At 34.6% G+C, this 21,060-nt stretch overlaps 2 protein-coding genes and 1 long non-coding RNA gene across 3 annotated transcripts; 1 reads left to right on the top strand and 2 right to left on the bottom strand.

Moving 5' to 3' along the window:
* Positions 1 to 1,394: 1,394 nt before the first annotated feature.
* LOC143465889 (uncharacterized) lies at positions 1,395 to 2,452 on the bottom strand. The gene is made up of 3 exons (XR_013118669.1): positions 2,358 to 2,452; positions 1,851 to 1,909; positions 1,395 to 1,712 (listed from the first exon to the last, which is right to left on the bottom strand). It is a non-coding gene; the product is annotated as an uncharacterized LOC143465889 (long non-coding RNA).
* Positions 2,453 to 4,599: 2,147 nt separating this feature from the next.
* On the bottom strand, positions 4,600 to 11,371 carry LOC143465888 (EH domain-containing protein 3-like). Its single transcript, XM_076964408.1, has 10 exons — positions 10,706 to 11,371; positions 10,247 to 10,453; positions 9,731 to 9,919; positions 9,244 to 9,379; positions 6,932 to 7,023; positions 6,417 to 6,522; positions 6,127 to 6,305; positions 5,620 to 5,806; positions 5,113 to 5,171; positions 4,600 to 4,974 (listed from the first exon to the last, which is right to left on the bottom strand). Exons 1-9 carry the CDS (start codon positions 11,243 to 11,245, stop codon positions 5,137 to 5,139), a joined length of 1,671 nt encoding a protein of 556 aa, XP_076820523.1. The 5' UTR covers positions 11,246 to 11,371; the 3' UTR covers positions 4,600 to 4,974; positions 5,113 to 5,136.
* Positions 11,372 to 16,597: 5,226 nt separating this feature from the next.
* Positions 16,598 to 18,491, top strand: LOC143465707 (mRNA-decapping enzyme 1B-like). Its single transcript, XM_076964141.1, has 5 exons — positions 16,598 to 16,803; positions 16,998 to 17,038; positions 17,155 to 17,282; positions 17,358 to 17,421; positions 17,867 to 18,491. Exons 1-5 carry the CDS (start codon positions 16,675 to 16,677, stop codon positions 17,979 to 17,981), a joined length of 477 nt encoding a protein of 158 aa, XP_076820256.1. The 5' UTR covers positions 16,598 to 16,674; the 3' UTR covers positions 17,982 to 18,491.
* The last annotated feature ends 2,569 nt before the right edge of the window (positions 18,492 to 21,060 follow it).

Here is a 21,060-nt window from a genome sequence, read left to right as displayed (position 1 = left end):
TATGGTGTGTAAGCTTTAGTGTATATGTGGGGATGGCGGTGTGGCTTTGCTTTTAGGTTGGCCTAAGCCAAGACTATTAGTCTTACTGTTAGACTCCTATAGACAATTGTCTTTGACTTCGTTGTGTTTGCTGTCTCTATAATGTTTTTTCAAATCAACACCAACTTCATAAAGTCTAATTGTTATATTGTCCGAATAGGTTGTATCAAATTAGAAACATTTACACCATATTTTCACATTTAAACAAGCTATAACTCGAATTCAGTAATGATTCCAATTCCGAATAATTCAGTAAACCGAATAATCCGAAAAGCACGAAGAGAGAAGATCCCAATTTAGACCAAACCTTAGCTTTTATACTCCCGTATTTTGACCAATGGGCGCGTGCCATATGTTATTTTTGCATTCTTACGTACAAGCTATGTCACATCTAACATTATTCTATTGTCACCGAAGCTCTTGACCAAAGTACCATCAAAACGTTACACGGTAAAAATACAATATGGTACTTGAAACACTTCAAACTCCTTTGTTTGAATAACTGCTTAACCACGAATAATACATCTGTTTAAATATTGAATTGCCTCTAACTGGAGAAACACACAATCCGCTTTTTAAAATGCTAATTACATAACTTATTATTGTTTGTTATCACGACCGCCACATATATATGGAAGGACTAAGTTACTTTTACGTTGTAGCTAATTTCAAACCACACCAGTTGTTTACCCAACACGTTTTAGGCAGGTAGGCAGGATCTGAATAACTGAATCGTTATGATATAAACTAGGGAAACTATAACCAGATTGACGTCGGTGTATTTAGTCTTAACAACTCCGGAGATTAATTAAACGGATCTGGCTCTCGTGTAGTGAGTTTTGACATCAATACTTCAAGCTTATGTGATGGTAGATTTGTCATAACGACCGCCAGTTGGCGGTAGAGCACTAAGTTCATTCATCCATTAAATTATTTTATCATTGTGCGTAAAAGCCGTCTGCTCTATAAGACGTTTTTCAAAATGTGCTAGCCTATTTCATCGGCGCATGTTGTCTTCATTTATACAACAAAAATAGTCAATCCAGCATCCAGAGCTGTTTTTGTAGAGTACAGTACTGGACTTGACAACCCTTTACAATGTACTGGAGTGCTAATTTTCAGTAGGCTACTGATAGTTTTTGAAAGACTTGAAATGCTGTTTATCAATTTTTAGAAAATTTTTTCTTTCATCCAAACTGAGTCATCTGTCCAAGGATTTCTTTTCTACCATTCTACTCGCCTTCTATCAGTACTAGAGTACCTGCCTATCTATGCTGAAATCTAGGCTACCAAATAGCAAAATGTTTCAACTATATTGTGTAATATAAAATGTAATAAAATGTAGTATGCACTCATTCAGGTACAAATGCAATGGAAACATACTGCTATGCTACTAATCACATTTGTTAATAGGAAACTTGAAAATTGTAAAAATGAACAATTACAGAAAGTATATTATAAAAAATATTATAAATTATTATAATTTAAAAAAATAAATAACATAGTACAAAACAACACAGTGCTGCGTGAAAATTTGTGCGCATTTCAAAACATTTCTTGCAATATTGGGAAAGGTATATTTTTACCAAACAGAAAAAAGATCTGCCTATTGCTACACTTGATTTTTTCTTTTTGAAGTGAACAACTTGAAATAAGCCATCATGTCTCCAAAACTAAAAGAAAACAACAATTGTCAATCATCCCAGTCGCATCACATGATTATATAATGGATGAAAAATTTATTTGTCGTTGTAACGACTTAATAATGCCAGAGAAAAAGCAAATGTTTCAACTCGTACAGAATAACTAACCTCTGTGTTGTGTCTTAAGGTTAGTTAATCTGATTCTTCTTCTAAGTCAGGCTCATCAGCTAAAAGATAGCTTTAGTTAAAATGCGCTAAGAGGAGCTATACGACTAGTTTCAATGGTACATCAAAGAATGGCAATTGTGACACCATTACGTTATTGATTCCCAAATCTTGTCCAATAACATAAACCTCTAAATATATATAATGTTTATTGTTTATTATTATAATTATCTATTATAATTAATTGGGTCTACAATGCTATGAGTGTTTCAATTCAGTCATATAATTAGCTTTGATGATGTTAACTACATTCATATCGAGTGCTTCACAATCCCCGAACAGGCTTGGTTTTGAAAAACAAAGAAGCTAAGCTGCAGACCCAGATGCACAGAAAAACATCATTAAAACGTGAAAGATAAAGGAAGTGGTTAGACAAATGCTGTAACTTTTTGCTTAAACAGTTACACTTAATAGATTTGTGGATACAAAATTTAAATCGTATTAGCTTACATCTTTGAGAAGGTGGGATGAGGTGCTTTGGAAGATCGTCAGGTAAGACATGTCCTTCCAAGCGAACATTTATCAAATGCATTGCGAGTGCAAACTCTTCCTGCAACTCAACTCTTCCTATAAGCTTGCTTAAATATGCTTTTTTGTTTAGTTTGACTTTGAATACAATGTTGAACGGTTAAAATCGACCTTAAATCCCTGCACGTAGTTGCAATTGAAGCGACAACTTCATGCAAGAATGATGTTTATTTTCAAGTTAGTTTGACACGTTTTGGACATAAACATTTCTTTTTTTGTAGATAACATAATGGAATAATAATAACTACGTAGAGTCGTAGAGGAAAGTAAAATTAGCTGTCCCAAAAAATAGTGCAAAACCTAAAGCGTTACATGAGCAACATATGGAAAGTACACCACAAGGATAACATTAGTGATAATTGGTATTAAAAAACTTCGAAAAAAATGAAACGGGGTATGAAATTGCACCAGAGGCAACGTACTGTGCTATGAGAAAATGAACAGTGGCAATGTTGACAATGTTGGATAACGAGAACGACACGGTGAGAAGAATGGAAAATAACAGGTAAGGTTTGGCGCTGGATATTGAAATAGGTCTTATGGACTAAATCTTTGCATTGAAAATGATTAAACGTTTTCAAATGCTTATTTGTTGATGATAGGGTTTAATTGTTTTATCAAAAAGGCGTCATCATCTTTGCTTTCATTGCTAGTTTTACATTTAAGGAAAATGTTGAAGTTATTCGGGCGTTACGTCACAACAATTGTATATGATGAAATGGTTATGTTGTGATGTTATTAACGTTATTTTGCCTGCTCACATTCACAATTCTTGGTAGCAATCTTTAATTTGAAATAACAAAACTGTGACATTGACTAACTGATCTTTGTTGTCCTCGATTGAACCACTTTTTCCTCCAGAATGTTTTCGTTGACCTCATCATCGCTATCGTCGTCATCGAGTTTTCCATCGCTATCGTCGTCATGCAGTTCTTCATATATCCAAAAAATTTGCGTTCGATATGCTAAATCTCGTTTTTCATATTCATCGTTTTTTTCCTCTTCTATTAGACTGCATAAATATACCAAAGTTTAATTTCAATGACAAATTTGTCGTTTTTTGCCACTACCAATCCATTTTTGAAATATAAGTTCGACAGAACCATGCTACATGTTGAATAAAAATTGGTTTAGTTATTGTGTCGTTTAACGGCAGAGTGTAAAAGTACAACACTTGCAAGATAATTTATCATTGAAAATAAAATTTGCAAATTTTGAATATTAGTTATTTTACTATTGTTAGACTCACGGATAAAGTTGACAGAGTTTAAAGAACTACGGGACTAGACTTCAATTTTAATAACTTCATTGCTTAAACTTAAGACAAATGTTTACTTTAAAATTGTGTTTGTTTTGTTTAAATGCGTGTTTGTTAACGTAGTGAATGTAAAAGTGCATTGATTTTCAAAAACCATTATTTTCATGTTAAGAAAAGGGCATTGAAAATATGGTGTGTAAGCTTTAGTGTATATATGGAAGGACTAAGTTACTTTTAAGTTGTAGCTAATTTCAAACCACACCAGTTGTTTACCCAACACGTTTTAGGCAGGTAGGCTGGAACTGAATAATTAAATGGTTATCACTTAAACCAGGGAACCTATAACCAGATTGACGTCGGTGTATTTAGTCTTAACAACTCCGGAGATTAATTAAACGGATCTGGCTCTCGTGTAGTGAGTTTTGACATCAATACTTCAAGCTTATGTGATGGTAGATTTGTCATAACGACCGCCAGTTGGCGGTAGAGCACTAAGTTCATTCATCCATTAAATTATTTTATCTTTGTGCGTGAAAGCCGTCTGCTCTATAAGACGTTTTTCAAAATGTGCTAGCCTATTTCATCGGCGCATGTTGTCTTCATTTATACAATAAAAATAGTCAATCTAGCATCCAGAGCTGTTTTTGTAGAGTACAGTACTGGACTTGACATCCCTTTACAACGTACTGGAGTGCTAATTTCCAGTAGGCTACTGATAGTTTTTGAAAGACTTGAAATGCTGTTTATCAATTTTTAGAAAATTTTTTCTTGCATCCAAAGTCCAAACTGAGTCATCTGTCCAAGGATTTCTTTTCTACCATTCAACTCGCCTTCTATCAGTACCAGAGTACCTGCCTATCTATGCTGAAATCTAGGCTACCAAATAGCAAAATGTTTCAATTATATTGTGTAATATAAAATGTAATAAAATGTAGTATGCACGCATGCGTAAGAATGTACTCATTCAGGTACAAATGCAATGCAAACATACTGCTATGCTACTAATCACATTTGTTCATAGGAAACTTGAAAACTGTAAGAATGAACAATTACAGAAAGTATATTATAAAAAATATTATAAATTATTATAATTTAAAAAAATAAATAACATAGTACAAAACAACACAGTGCTGCGTGAAAATTTGTGCGCATTTCAAAACATTTCTTGCAATATTGGGAAAGGTATATTTTTACCAAACAGAAAAAAGATCTGCCTATTGCTACACTAGATTTTTTCTTTTTGAAGTGAACAACTTGAAATAAGCCATCATGCCTCCAAAACTAAAAGAAAACAACAACTGTCAATCATCCCAGTCGCATCACATGATTATACAATGGATGAAAAATTTATTTGTCGTTGTAACGACTTAATAATGCCAGAGAAAAAGCAAATGTTGCAACTCGTACAGAATAACTAACCTTTGTGTTGTGTTTTAAGGTTAGTTAATCTGATTCTTCTTCTAAGTCAGGCTCATCAGCTAAAAGATAGCTTTAGTTAAAATGCGCTAAGAGGAGCTATACGACTAGTTTCAACGGTACATCAAAGAATGGCAATTGTGACACCATTACGTTATTGATTCCCAAATCTTGTCCAATAACATAAACCTCTAAATATATATAATGTTTATTGTTTATTATTATAATTATCTATTATAATTAATTGGGTCTACAATGCTATGAGTGTTTCAATTCAGTCATATAATTAGCTTTGATGATGTTAACTACATTCATATCGAGTGCTTCACAATCCCCGAACAGGCTTGGTTTTGAAAAACAAAGAAGCTAAGCTGCAGACCCAGATGCACAGAAAAACATCATTAAAACGTGAAAGATAAAGGAAGTGGTTAGACAAATGCTGTAACTTTTTGCTTAAACAGTTACACTTAATAGATTTGTGGATACAAAATTTAAATCGTATTAGCTTACATCTTTGAGAAGGTGGGATGAGGTGCTTTGGAAGATCGTCAGGTAAGACATGTCCTTCCAAGCGAACATTTATCAAATGCATTGCGAGTGCAAACTCTTCCTCGGTCAGCATACCATCTTTATCGTGATCTGCCAAACGCCAGACCTTTGCCAGTGCCGTGTTTGGGAGTTTTGATTTGATCATTTCCTGCATACGAGAGAAAAAAATGCAAAAAACCAAAAACTTTTGTGATAGTATGATAGTAGCTATTGCCAGCAACTACTCTAGGTATAGGTTCGGACACATTTTATGCGATAATAGTAAAAGGAAAGCGATAAGTTAATATACACATGCAGCATATTAAATAAGTAACACATATGTTTTTAATTCGCTGAGAAAACAATGGGCAGTTTTTAGTAAATTTTTACTGGAATAATACAACTTTTATACAACTACGTGCATTTTGCACCAGTTATGACACCATAGTGACCAGCTGGACTGGTTGCTGTTATTATTTAGAGTACCACCTTCTTCGCTTCACTTCCTTTGACTTTGCCGTCGGCCGGATTCAGTTTCATGAAGACTTCGTCATACGCTGATTTCTTCTCTGAAACGATCCATTCTCCATCACAATCGCTCCCAGCGTTAACTCCGACTCCAAATGTATTGCTGAAAGGATTATCTTTGGAAGCAAAAAATGCTCCACCTGAAACAACAGACAGTGTGCTAAGGTTAAAGGTGAATTTTAGTGGTGATATCTTTGTCAAATAGTTTGTAAAACACACCATGTGCTGTACAGAAATGTAAATGCAAATACCTTTAACTGAAGGGCCTTCAGACTTGATTTTCTCGGCAGCTTTAGTTTCCTCTCTCTGAATCAACTTCATCAACTCGGCAATGTCTTTTGCAAGCATGTCGTCAACCTAAACAGAACTGATACATAATAAGTTGGAAAAGGCTGGGAACGACTGTTCTCCAGAATGACCATGCATTTAAAGGCTTGTGTCATAATGTGTGTGATAATTTGCGATGATTCAACAGCTTCTTTGTCTCAATATAATTCCATAAAATGAAAAGACATAGGTCTACTTTCCAAGGAAATAAAATTTAATACAGAAAGCAACACTGTCTCTGAGCAGTCAACATGAACATTTACTATTTCTAAATGAAAATTAAAGGGCTACTTCAGTAAATACTGTGCCGCGAGGAAGATTATTCAGGTTCGTGCGGCCCATCACTAGTAAATACTTTTTCTGCTAAGTTAGTAATAAAAACTCTAAAACGTGTATAAATAACAGCAAACATGACTTTAGTGAGCAAATAAGCCAATACCTTTTTAACCATGGACTTACTCAAGCTTCGTAATTTGCCAAAATCTGTGAGTTTCAGTTTTTCTTTCATTTTTTGTGCGTTTGGGAAATCACCTGCAAGACAGAAATTATCAAAGCAATCTTAATAGTAACACAAAGCCAAGCGAGTTTATAAAAGAACAAAATGAAACCAAACATTTGGAAAATAAAAACTGTTATTATTTTTTAGAAGTATTCTTGTATAAAGCGAAGGGCAAGTTCTAAAACAAGTCGATCTTAAACCAAATAAGAGATGCCAGGAAAAGCCCCGGAAAAAAATATTTTACAGCAACCGACACATTTTTGATTAAGGTAAACTTGTTTTAGCACTTGCACTTTAAAGCAGTTCTGATTGCAATGCCCTATCAAGTAATGTTAGTTTTAAAAACGACTATTCGTTTCGTATCAACACAATTTCACAACAACAACAACTACTTAAAGACAAATACCTTGGATGACTGACCAGACAATGTTTGTGGCTTATACAATGAATGTGTTCAATCGAGTTAGATAACACTGTGTAACACGATTTTTGTTCCCGGGTTCTAATTGATATTTCCTGATCTCTCTCACCTAGAAACTTCCAAAAATCAATATAGTTCATTCCAAACATTGATTTTGTGGTTAGGAGAGTAATTTTTTGAATTTGCTTGTATGTGCAATATTGTGCATGGTTATACTGATTTACCCTATAGGAAATGGATATTTACCAAACTGTCTTTGATCGCTGTAAGTCCATTTTTAATCGCTTGGCATCGACTAAGAAGTTATATTCTATCAATGTATTTACTAAATATTCTGACGCGCTAGTCGTAGGCTATCGATTGCTTTTTCGCAAAGCAAATTACAGCCAACTTTTGGCTATTTTTCTGTCTGGCAAAGGGTTAATTCTGAGTTTGCCTAGTAACAGGCAACGAATTAGAATTTTTGTTATTAAAATCAAATCACAAAGCACAGGCATTTGGTACATGGAAATTTGCACATAAATGTATCAACTGTATCCGAATCAATACCATCATTAAATGTTAAATGCAAAACTAAATAAGTATTTCAGGCTAAAACAGTTCAAGTATAAAATCAGTTAAAAATGGGATGTTTTGCGGGATTTTCTTTTGTACTCCACATCACTTTCCCGCATCAAGGCCCAGACATAATCTCCCATCATGCTTTCATTATATTGCCCTTGGTATCTCCTTTCAAAATCTGTTATGTCTTGATGGAATCGCTCCCCTTGTTCTTCTGAATAAGCTCCCATATTGTCTTTAAACTCGTCCAAGTGAGCATCAAGCATATGTACTTTCATGGACATTCTGCACCCCATGTTTCCATACGACTTTACCAAATTGGCAACGAGTTCGGCATAGTTATCTTCCTTGTTATTGCCCAAGAACCCATTCACCACATCTGCAAAGCTATCCCAAGCCTTCTTTTCAACATCATTAAGCATTTGGATAAAATCATTTGACTTGAGAATCTTTTTAATTTGTGGGCCAATAAATACACCAGCTTTTACTTTAGCTTCTGATAGTTCAGGAAACAAGTTTTTCAGAAACTGGAATGCGTCACCACCTTTATCCAATGCTTTCACAAATTGCTTTATAAGCCCAAGTTTTATGTGAAGGGGAGGCATAAGCACTTTGTTTGGGTTAATCAACCGAGTTTGCCCTACGTTTTTCTCTCCAACAACAAATTCGTTTCGTTTTGGCCATATTTGCTTTTTGTAGTGTTCTGTGGTAGCCCTACTATCCCAAAGGCAAAGGTGGCAAGGATACTTGGTGAACCCCCCTTGCATACCCATTACAAACGCTACCATTTTAAAGTCCCCAATTTTTCCCAGTTATATTGATCGTACTTTAAAACATTCAACAAAGTCTTAACAGTCTCATAGTTTTCTTTCAGGTGGACTGAATGAGAGTATATTAACATTTAAAAGTGATTAACATCCATCTTGGATGCTCTTTAGCCATATCTTTGATATCTTTTCTCAAAAATATTGCGATTTTAGAATTTCAGTCTCTAAACCACAAAAACAAAGTTTATATGAAATAAAGTTGATTTTCAACACTTACTGGTCCTAAGCAATAGGGAAAAATCGATTAGAACCTGGGAACAAAAAAATTTTCTTTTTTTGTTACATTGTGTAATCAAGCAAAATTTTATTTTAAATCGTTGCCTAACAAAAGCCATCGTACATTTATACACAACCACCCGTACTACAAAGTGTAACTGTGGTCTTCTTCACTGACATAGTTATGCAGCATAAATTAACCACAGGCCAAAAATGCAATAGCTTACCAAGTGAGATGCTGTGTTTATGAGACAGTTCGACAAAGATTTTTTCCAGATCATTAATTAGCTTATTCTTGGTCTTGGTCTTGCCAAACAGGGACGGCATGCTGTCATACAAATGACTGATGATATAAGCATGGACCTAAAAATAAGAAAAGTGAAAACATTAAAAGTCTATCACACTTGCATGTCTGATCGATGATGCACATGCACTATCACAAATGCATGTTTTCTTTCCTAACTTCAGCCGGTGCCTGAAAATAGTGACGCTAAACTGATGCCTAATGTACTGCCTTAACTAGAAGCAAAGTCAACTTACCATAAACACAGATAACATTCTTGCTGCCATTTGCAAAACTTATAATAACAAGTGTATTACAAAGTAATAGGAACATGTGTATATTGAAACTAATATCGAGTAGCTAAACTACAAATGAACGCATGTGGAGAATGGAATGTAAATTAGTCTGAAGAAACTTGATAATATGTTCACCTTTGCTAGTCTAGCTCTTTTAATTAAATCGTTCAGTTTTCTTAAAGCAGCATTCCTGGGCAGACTTTGAATATCATCAAAGAGATCATTGCGTTCAGCTTCAAACAAGAGCCTGTTTTCATCGTAGCGTAGTGGTTGGTCCCAGAATGACCCAATATACACCCTAACCACTTCCGGTGTGGTTATTACCTGAGATCACAAGCTTTAGCTGCACCCTTTGTTGGAGTCAGGTGCATAAAACTGTCAACTTTATGCTGTCTTTAAATATGTTTATAAATGATACCAACAAATACCAGTTAAGCACAAACTCATGACATCATACAGTATAAGATATATGTTTAGTCTTTATAAATGCAAGCAAAGCATATGATTATGTCATATCAAACAGCTCCAACTTTATCATTTCAGTGCAATTTGGTAAGAGAAAAACTATAATGATGTTAAAATCATACTGTGCATGTGGTCCCTACTGGAAGAAAATTCCATAATTTCCCCATCCTGCATAGATTAGCCTACCTTTCCAAGGGACCACATAAGAGCTCCATAAACCCTCATCAGTTGTTGAGTGTTGACTTGGTCCGACTTATTTAGAACAACGCGAATCTTGGAATCAAAGGTTTTAACGGCGTCGAGAGCTTCATGGAACTCATCTGAAATGTCAAGCTTGTGAGCGTCGAACAAGAGAATGATCCGGTCAACTCTCTCTGCTAACCAGGTCAGCACCTGAAAAAACTGAGGCTAACAAAAGGACTTCTAAATTCGCTGTAAACATTAAGGTAATTAAGTAATTATTTGTATTCATGGTAATTATTTGTCTTAAAAGGTAAACAAAACATAATACGAGCAAACCAAAACAAAAATTATCGGTAAATTTGATTAAATTAATTGCAAAGGACTATAATATGTACAAGTGTTACTTTAGATAATTTATGGCTCGGTTATGCATGTTGACGAGAAACCTCACTTTAAAATTACCTTTGCAAAATCATAACCTCGGTTTACTCTCTGCTTTTCACCAGACAAAATACCAGGAGTGTCGATGATGCTGATGCTGTTTAAAACTTCATTTTCCATATGAGAACATAAAAACCGAGATAAAAATGCATTTCCGAATGAGGAAAGGGCCCTAAAAGGTTTTGTATCATCGACAACAGCAGCATTTCCAGGAACAATCCCTTCATTGACAACTCCACTGGCTTTGTCTTTTGCACCAGCCATTATAGCAATAAAGCAGTCTGTTGTTGGTTCGGGGCCAATTCTCATGCCTGGAAAATCTTTTTCCAACAAATATCTAATGAACGTTGTTTTTCCGGTTGAGTACTGGCCTATTAGTAAAATCATAGGCTTTGAGTCAAAGTCAGCATTGTGTAATGCAGGTGAATGAAAGTTATGGAATTTATATGCCTCTTCCAGTGGTTTAAGTCTGCTTTTATAAAGATTCTTTAAACCCAACGACACGTTTTCAAATATCTCTGGCTCTCTTTCCTTCTCTTCTCGACATATCCAACGAAGCATTTTCCTTTAAGTTAGTGAAATTTTTGTTGCACAGCTCAACCTACAAACTTAAGGACCAAACATATCTAACATGATTGCTTTGAAGTTTTTCTACTGAGAAAAACGAGAAAAATTTCTTAACACAGGTTGTATATTTTCATCCAGCAACTGAACGCATAGGCAAAACTGAGCTGTAGCTTAACATCAATCTTCACCAGCATAAATACATCAGTTGCAGGTTAATGTAGGTTTACACTGGATCTAATAAAGACCCTTTTCATGTTACAAACTTGCACAAAGGCTAGCTCAGTAACCGGGTCTCAAGTTATTGGAAATCATCGCCGGGTTTAAGTCGTTCAAAGACTTTCCTCAGTCCAAGGATAAAGATTATACCACACCACCGCACCCTGCGTTAATGAATCTCATTAACTTGCACGCCAAACTTTTACATCTTCACACTAACTTATAGCAAATAAACAAAGCAAATCAGAATTTTTCAATGCCAATTGTAATAAATGAACAGACAATTGAGGTTTCCCTGCATGGCGTAACCTTACCAGAGTCATGCTAGCCTACTCATACATATTGCTCTTATATTATGACGTCACTACTGTACCACAAATGTCAAAATTTGCGTCAAATCTGCTTTTTTGGGACAATCTTTCGGCAGCAGGCTTACTTGTTTAACCGCACAGCATCATTTAAAAGTTTTTTCTCTGATATATTTACTATTCTGAAAAGTCAAGCCTAAAAGACAGCGCTAGCTTAGTTTGATTTATTGTCAACTTGTTTGTATTTTCCACTCCTTTCAGCATCAAAACCTCTGAGTAATAAAAAGGAAGATAATAGGCAATTACTCTTTTTACTTTCTAAATTAACCTGTCAGTATTATTTAAAGAAAGCATTCTGCAATTATATTACTTTTTATGTAGACTCCAAAACAACTAACAGCGCTGTTACATTTGTACGTAGACTTTTAATAACAAAAGTAGTACAGTAGTAGTACTGTAGTTGTAGTTTTAATAACAAAAGCAACGTCATTCTGGCGTTCTGATGAAATCAAAACATAATCATAGAAATCGCAAACAATAACTTGTTTTCAACAAAATAATGAAAATTATTAAAAAAGTTTGAAGTAGGATATAAAAATTGAAGAAAAGTACAAGAAAGACAAAAAATGAGAAGATTAAAGCTATATAAAGATATAAAGTAAGATATAAAGCATGTTTTTAGATGACACGTGACAATATTACGATTTTAAGTATAAAAAGCTTAGTTTAAGCATTTTGATGAAATTCAAAAATCAGAAGTTTCTTAAAATATCAACAAGCCTACCTTGTACATAGTAGCGACGTATTTAGGATTGCTCTGACGGAAAACGCCCAAAATAGGGTGCAGATATTCCACAAATTCTGTGCTTTTCTGCTTTCAAAATTGCTCAAAATCAATCGAAATATATTCTCATATTTTAATGTACAGTAAAATTCGTAACACTTCTTTCCACCCCCTTTATTCAAACAACCCAGACTCAAAGTTTGACAATTTATGGACCTCAACACTGAAACTCCGAATGCGATAATTTTGAAACGCCGTATAATCTGTCTTCCATGTGTTTTGCAAGGAATAGATAAGTTTTCTGATAAACTAAAACGACGTAAAACACTTTTCACAATCTCATGTATGAGGAAGATACTTAACGTTTTTAAGCTTGACAACGAACTTTTGTCTCTGGATGTAACATATGACGGCAACTACAATTCCATTAATAAATCCACAATGCTGACATTTTGTTTTTGAAATAAAGCGCTTTATTAAATGTGATTTAACTAAAGGAAGATTAATTCTAGATTGGATGGTTTTGTCTTAAACTGGAAAAAATTTTGTACGTGTTTTATCAGTTATAGTTCTCAATAACCGAAATGTTTTTATCCTCAACAGGATATACGTTTTGAATGTACTTGTGAAAACCAATAGAACTTGCAATGGAGATGGTAGGCAATTAGGGATATAAATAGGCTTACCATACGTCCCGTTTTAGCCGGGACAGTACCGCTTTTTAAGGCTTTGTCCCGGCGTCCCGCTGAGTCAACCCAAAGTCCCGCTTTGGCATTTAGTCAACCAGCATTGCCCTTCACTACACCAGTATTAGCATGCTGTGATAGGTCTGCTTAGCCAACTTGCTGAAGAGCAATGCTCGATGCGTGTTCTTGTTTTGTTGTGTTTAATGTGAAAGCAATTGTTACGTCATTCTAACGGGTAATTGGTCCAGTAGTGAGTTTAATGTTAACGCATTCGCTAGTTCAGTAATAGCAGGCTAGAAGGAGGAGGTGAACTTTTTGCAGTTAGGTTATGGAAAGAACTTATTTCGTTCCGGTACTTGTTTGCGTTTCCTTCTGCAAAAACCATTTGAATGTGAAAGCCCTTACCACCTGCAAAATTAACACTGACTTTTCCTGCTGTGATTTTTATGAGAAAATAAAGTCGAATAAAGACTTCTTGAAGAAAGTATATTCTACAGAAAAGTATGATTGGACGATTATGTAAATTTACAAATGCTTGAACATTGTTTTGTTTCTTAGTAAAATGAGTTAATTTAGTTTTTCTTGGTGTCTTACTACTTTAGTTATCCCTGACGATAGGAATCCAAAATAGTTGCATACTCCTAGTAAAATATGAACCACATTTATCTGATAAGGTTCGTTGTTCTGAAGCGTCCCACTTTTCAGTCACAAAAATATGGTATGCCTAGATATAAAACTAAATTTAACTCCTCCTAACTCCTCGACAGCAGCGTTTGGGAACTAAGTACGTCAAACCGGGATCAACTGCCTTCACGGATGGGATGCTTTTGCATGTTGTTTATTGTTGAATTTTTCACACGTATTCTATTTTATTGTGTTAACATTATCTGTACTCATATTAAGTTAAGCCTAATTTTGATTTTTCTACAAAAAACTGGTGTTGTTTTAACAACTTTTGCGATAGGTATAGCATACATATCGGTATATTACTGTACAAACATCCGTTTCTATCAGCACGTTTTTATGTAAGAAAAATGTAGTAACCTTGAAACCAAATGCTCAATAGAAAATTTTAGCCTAATTGGCAAAGCGAATTGCACTAAATAGTGTTTGAAAAGTTGACAAAGCATTAGATTTATGTACAGTAGCAAGCATTTGTCTGCATCCAAAACAGGAGAGTTCGATGATGACGACTGCTAAGGTGAGTTCAACGAAAATATTCTCAAAAAAGAAGTAGATTAATCGAGGACAACAAAGGTCAGTTATTTAATGTCACACTTTCGTTATTTCAAATTAAAGCTTGTTATCATGGGTTATGAATGTGAACAAGTTAAACAACTTTGATAACATCAAAATAATAACATTTCATTTTGAAAATACGTTTCATAAATTGTTGCGTTACTTCAATGGAGATTAAATCGCAGACAGGTTTTACTTAACACAAAATGACCGGATGGTTTTGTTTAGAGCTGGACGAAATTGGCTCGTTCCATTCGTGGCGCAATGCAAAAATATTTCATAATTTTACACACATGTTGTCAGATCGGTGCATAAAAATTACCATTTCATCAAATACAGACGCTGTGACGTAACGACCGAATAACTTCAACATATTCCTTAAATGTAAAACCGGTTATGAAAACAAAGTACATGAGGCCTTTTTGATCAAACAATTAAACCCTGTCATCAACAAATAAGCATTTGAAAAGGTTTGTCCATTTAAATAAAAAGCTTTAGTTTGTAAGATCTACACCAAAATTTAGCGCCCAAAATTAACAGTTACTTTCCATTTTTCCTAACGTGTTATTCTCGTTATCAACATCAATGCTCATTTTTCCAATGTATAGCACAGTACGTTGCCTCTGGTGCAATGTTATACCTCGCTTCATTTCTTGCAATTCCTATTACCATTTATCACTAATGTTATCCTTGTGGTGTACTTTCCATATCTTGGTCATGAAACGCTTTAGGTTTTACGTTATTTGTTGGGACTGCTACTTTTGCTTTCCTCCAAGTAGGCTTGTTCCTAAATTTCTCCTTTAAGTTATCTATAAACAAGTAATATTTGTGTCCAAAACGTGTCAAAGTACCTTGGATATAAAGATAATTTTTGCATGAAGTTGTTGCTTCAATTGCAACTACGTGCTGGGATTTAAAGTTCACTTTAACCGTTCAACGTTGTATTCAAATTCAAACTAAACGAAAAAGCATATTTTAGGAAACCTATATTAGCCTATTTTTTTTTTGCTGAGATCTTGCTTTAGCCTACTTGCAGTATATGACGCAGACAACACAAACAGGTAACTACATGAGTAATTGTTATTACTGCAAAAAGTTGATCAAATACGTCCCCGATTACGGAGAAGTTATTTATTTGCCTTTGTGAAATGGTAGGCAATGCAATTTAATTTACTGCAATTTTATCTAACATTAACATTACAAACTTGTAATAAGAACCTGCAGGTCTAATCAATGAAGCAGCTAATGAAATTTTAAAACACGCTCCATTGGGTCCATTGGACCCAAACCAGGGCAAAATGGGTTAAACCGTTTGAGTTACCTTTTGAAAAAAGAATGGTTTTCGTATATTCACATTTGACATGCGAACAAGTTGTATTGCTCAGACTACAGTACTTATATTTCTCATACACTTTCGCCACCGGTTGTGTAAGAACCAAACACTTCAATCTCATCTTATCCAATTCGCACTTACGTTCAGTGACTTATCTGTTGATGCAAATCGTTGCATGTTGTTATCGAACTCGCACATAATTTCCTCCTGGTTTCACTCTAAAACGCTGTTGGATTACTAAACGGTCTTATTCTAAGTTGTAAATGGCGCGAGTCTTTCAAAGAAAATTCCTTGTCTCAGAACAACAGGTGCACAGGTGCTAACCAAGATTGGGCAATGTTTACCAATTCACAACTTTGAACCTGCGTTCATTTCGTCCTTGATTACTTTGGAGACATGGTTTCAAATTCTTTTTCTTGCTTGAAATTTTTTCTTGTAAACAATCCCTTTGTTTTAATAAGATGACTGCCCTATAAAAGCAGTTGTCCTGTAGAGTGACTGCATTTGAAAAGTAAGTCTGTCTAAGGGATGTGCTTTACTTTAAAAGATTTTTTTGCAGTGTATTTGTACTCTGCGTAATTTTCAGCAGTTTGCTTCTGTGTAAAGTTACATTGCTTGATGCAATGCCTGGTAAAGTAAAGAAAACATGACGCAATGTTGAGCAAAAATTTTTAATCAGGCTTAGATGCTAGTTGACGGTATAGTGCCAAGCAACGAAATGACGTTATAGTCTAGTCTAAAGTCTAACCATTACTTTTCAATTCGTTTTTTGCCAGGGTTTATAGTAAGCTGCAACTTTGCATTATCTTTCGCGATTAAAATATTTTGCTTATCAGAGTAATTATAAACTTGCTAAAATGGAGTCGAACATTGAAATGTTAATCAATTTGAACGCACTTCTGGCTGACATCCCTCACATTTCAAATATCTTGGGTTATGCTAATCAAGTGGCGGTTTATCGTCTTGATGAGGAAAGTGAAGAATGGGTAAGTCGTTTGCAACGTTCGGAAATCTTGAGAAAATTGCACTAATTTCAACTTCTTACAACTACAGCTAAGTTGTTTTGAAATTCCAACTGTGCCTTTTACTGCAAATAACTGTTACTGATTTTACAGTTTTTTACGTAACTCATTTTACAAAAATTAAATTAATCATTAAAGATAAATTTCTATTTTTTAAGGAATATCTTGAAATGAAAGGAACATTATTTGTTTATTCACGGTAAGTCAAATCATTTTCTTTCTTTATAGATTTACTTGTTCTTATTATGATTGTTTAAAAATTTGCATTATATTTGTTATTAAGGTTTTGACGCGTACGCTTTTATGTTTTAACAGTTCTTATCCTTTCAAACCTGGCCATGTTATTATTAACAAACTTTCCCCGAAAGACCTCACGGAACCCAACACGCCTAGCGCCGAGATGATCGCCGAACATTGTTTTTTAACTTACAAGTACTATGGATGTTAGTGCCCTTGTTATAGTTGTTTTGTAGTAACCTATGAAAAATTTTAATTTAATTTTAATTAATTATTTGCAGCAACTTACGGCCTAATGTTTCAAGATTATTTCGACTGCATATGCATGGGAAATCTGTTGAAGGAGTAAGTTACAGTTTCTTAACGTTTACAAGTTACATTTATATATATAATTGTAAGCCTGTAACAGAAAGAATATTCCAAAATTTATGAAAGCTGAATCATGTGAGCCCAGTATATAATGAGAATACAGTGAAGTAAAAAGCAAGATTCTGGATAGCATTATGCATCTTAACAGTTATTTCTATTGTTTTAGCTTAGCTTGTGTTGAGCATTTAAAAATAAGCGATAATTACAAAGTGCTATCTAATAAATATCTAATCTAATATTTCTATTTGTGCTATATATGCTGATAAATCAATATATATATAACATATAGGCAACAAGTATATAACACTGTTCTTTAATTATAAGTTACTGCACGTCATTATGCAATAAATTTCCATCAAAATTCAGACAAATGGAATTGGAAGACTTGTTATTAAAACTGAATTTTGCACTTTTTTCACAGTGTGTGGAAAGAGTTGGAGAATCCTCCGGACTTTCCCTGCAGCACTTATTCATCATCAGAGAGCAGTGATGATGAGGAGTTAAGCGATGTTGCTTCGGAGGAGAATATGGCCTAATATAAGATCGCTGTGATCATTAATTTTTCTGATAAAATATTTTTATAAACAATCAGCTTCTATCAGGCAGCGTTTCAAGAACTGTTAAATTGTCGAAATTAAGTAACTTTCCTGGGTGCATGTATTTCATTCATAGCTGAGTGTAATTGAAGGTAACTGTTGCATAATACGCTTATATTTAAGTTAGAAACTGTAGTTTCACTAACAGCAAACCGTGGTTCCAAGCGTTCTTAAGCGTTGATATGGTACAATCATTACAACTTGTCGTTCTATCTTTTTTCTTTTTATATTATCACCATGAAGATAAATGCTGGAGCAGCCAGTAAGACTATGAAACCGGTTTCTGCTATTAACTTGTTGTTCACCGTTTAATAAAAACTAATAGCGTGTTTATAAGTGACATATTATTTTATATTCGTATATATTTTAGTTGTTTAATGTTCATTTGTAGTTCATTGAGATGTCTATATATATTTGCTGTACATCTGTGAAGTTTGTCTTGAACGCGTTTTAGCGGCAAATACAAATATAATTCAACCGGTTTTGGTTTCTTTTGTACGACGTATAGGCACAGAAAACGATAGCGCAGACTGAATACATCATATCATTTATTCGCTTGTTACTTTAGAACTATTTCTCATTAACTGGATTTGCAAATCGTCATCACTGGCTAAATGCAGTAAATAAATCATTAACTTCTAATACAATAATATGCTGCTACTCTTCAACTAAAAGTGTTTCCAGATCACAATTTGCAACATCAACAACAACAAGTCTATCAGTGACATCGGCTTCAAACTCTGATAAACTTGCGACTTTTCTTTCATAAAAGTTTTTGTAAGCAGGAAGTCAGTAGATAAAGAATGTTTACAACATCACACCTCACCAGCGGCTTGCTTCGCAGAAATGCAACTTTCCCCAATTGCTTTGTTGGCTTTGTCTGATCAGTTTTGAGCATTACCTTAACGTCTTTTCTTCAAAAAAGTCGCCTTTATTCGAAGAACCCAGACGTAAAGTTTGACACTTTATGGACCTCAATATTGAAACACCAAATGCGATAATTTTGAAACGCTATATAATCTTTCTACCATGTGTTTTGCAAGGAGTAGATAATTTTTCTGATAAATTAAGCTTGAGGTCTATATGGTTTCGCAGATAGGAGCCGTAACCGCACACAACCGTACTCGGGTTTTGTGACATATTTCCCCTCATTCACTATCTTGTAAACCACGTATGATCTAAATTTGCTTTTGCAGCTCGGTTTTCCAAATAATAACAATCAACTCCGCATCAAGAAATACAATGCGAAGTTTGTTTTGTTAGAAGTAGATCATGGAAACATTTCGTTCAATGGCTGACAACCAGATCGACAAGCAACCTGCTATGTTTGATCACCATCAGTTCATCTCGACTAGAGTCATGGTGTTATAACAATGCTGTCAGTGACTCACAACACTTAATATTGCCACGGTTTTAGCAAATAAAGAATAAAGACGTAAAAACTTTTATGATCCCAAAATATTCGACTAGTTATCACGCACATTGTTTTACTCCTGAACTTCGTCGAAGCCAGGACACTCACCCAAATTTTACTTACGTCATAATAAGATTGTGACATATTCCTTCTCAACAGATACGTTTTGAAACATGGAAATTATTTAAGTTTATTTTTACAACTCGATAAAACAAAAAAACAGCTCCTTATTAACAACTGCAATGCGCATATTGTTTTCATGAAAGTTGGTGGTTAGAATCAGCTCACATCACTTGACAACGATAACAACAAGCAACCTGCCATGTTTGACGTTCCGACCATTATGTTTTGACTATTGCAATTGTTTTGAAAAAATGTTGTCTGGAGATTTCCCAGAACTTTATATTGTAATGGTTGTAACCGATAAGGAGTCGCAAACAAGAAAATGCAACGAAAGGAAAATCGAAAACATAAAATCGTTTATGGCTCCTAAAAATAGAGTTTGTGCCGGGAGCATGGACAAGTGGTTCTCCCTAAATAGTCTAGTTACTCTAGTACATATAATATACAAGTTTCATAATGTGTAAGGTGTTGTGCTATAATAATTATTATATTATATATTATTATAATCAAATACATGGGTCTACCAATGATTCAAAACACAAATGTATGTTTTGTAGTTCTACGTTTTTGGATATTTTAACGTATTTGTGTTTGTAACGTTTTCAACTGTAAGCTACATAATATATAGCTTGCTTGTTTGCGAGGCACATTTCGCATTATTCACTTCAGGTGGGTAAGTAGGCCTATGGGTTTGACTTTTTACTTTTTGCTTTAGTGTACTGATCAAGCATGGGCAACATGCACAACTAAAAACTGATACTTGTTTTTTAATCACGTGTTTAAGTTTCGTTTGGAATCATCCTTGATTGTTCGAGTCATCATTGTGATGTACACAAACTGCAATTCTGGTGAAAGGACGCCGGTGAAATAGTCAATTTGATTCATGAATCAAGTTGTGGCGGATTATGCTAAGCTGCGGTATACCGGTACCAACTACGTCTGACGTATTCTGACAGATTCATGTGACTTATTTGCTGTGACGATTCACGTGACGTATTTGCTGAGGTAGCAACGATTGTTTCGTATCTTTGTTTTTGTTAAAATTTACTTTCAGTTTAATTTAGGCCTAGTTATGAGAGTTAAGAGTTTTGGATCGGAGGTACCGGAGTCGTGCCAAATAGTGACCCCTCTTTGTGACGTAATAAATTCATTCATTCAACACCCAAAAAGCTTACGACAAATACAGATTTCGTTGCTGTATTACTTGTGCGAAGTATTATACAACAAACATACCGTGTTTTCTTGAATAGAAACCGCGGCAACTATTTTTTATTTTTGAAGGTTTTGTGCGGCTTCTATTCGAGGGCGGCTTCTATTCGAAGGCAGCTTCTATATTTATTACATGAAGTACCGGTAGTGTGGATTAGGTGACATTAAAATTCTGCGCTCTCTTTTGACTACTATCCGATCACTACTACAATGTGACAACTGCTGTTTTTCGCATGTGCGAGCTCTCAATGACAGCCTTTATATTATACCGAA

This window comes from Clavelina lepadiformis, chromosome 7, assembly GCF_947623445.1.
Source record: "Clavelina lepadiformis chromosome 7, kaClaLepa1.1, whole genome shotgun sequence".
Taxonomy (NCBI): domain Eukaryota; kingdom Metazoa; phylum Chordata; class Ascidiacea; order Aplousobranchia; family Clavelinidae; genus Clavelina; species Clavelina lepadiformis.
Note: the sequence above shows the minus strand (reverse complement) of the source record. Positions and strands in the feature narration are given on the sequence as shown.

Coding starts and splice junctions, on each gene's coding strand:
- LOC143465888 (XM_076964408.1), bottom strand. CDS start 11,245: ATGCTTCGTTGGATATGTCGAGAAGAGAAGGAAAGAGAGCCAGAGATA. Junction 7,024..9,243: donor TAAACACAGCATCTCACTTG/GTAAGCTATTGC, acceptor TCTGTCTTGCAG/GTGATTTCCCAAACGCACAA. Junction 5,807..6,126: donor AAGGAAGTGAAGCGAAGAAG/GTGGTACTCTAA, acceptor TCTCGTATGCAG/GAAATGATCAAATCAAAACT.
- LOC143465707 (XM_076964141.1), top strand. CDS start 16,675: ATGGAGTCGAACATTGAAATGTTAATCAATTTGAACGCACTTCTGGCT. Junction 17,283..17,357: donor AACTTACAAGTACTATGGAT/GTTAGTGCCCTT, acceptor AATTATTTGCAG/CAACTTACGGCCTAATGTTT. Junction 17,422..17,866: donor ATGGGAAATCTGTTGAAGGA/GTAAGTTACAGT, acceptor CTTTTTTCACAG/TGTGTGGAAAGAGTTGGAGA.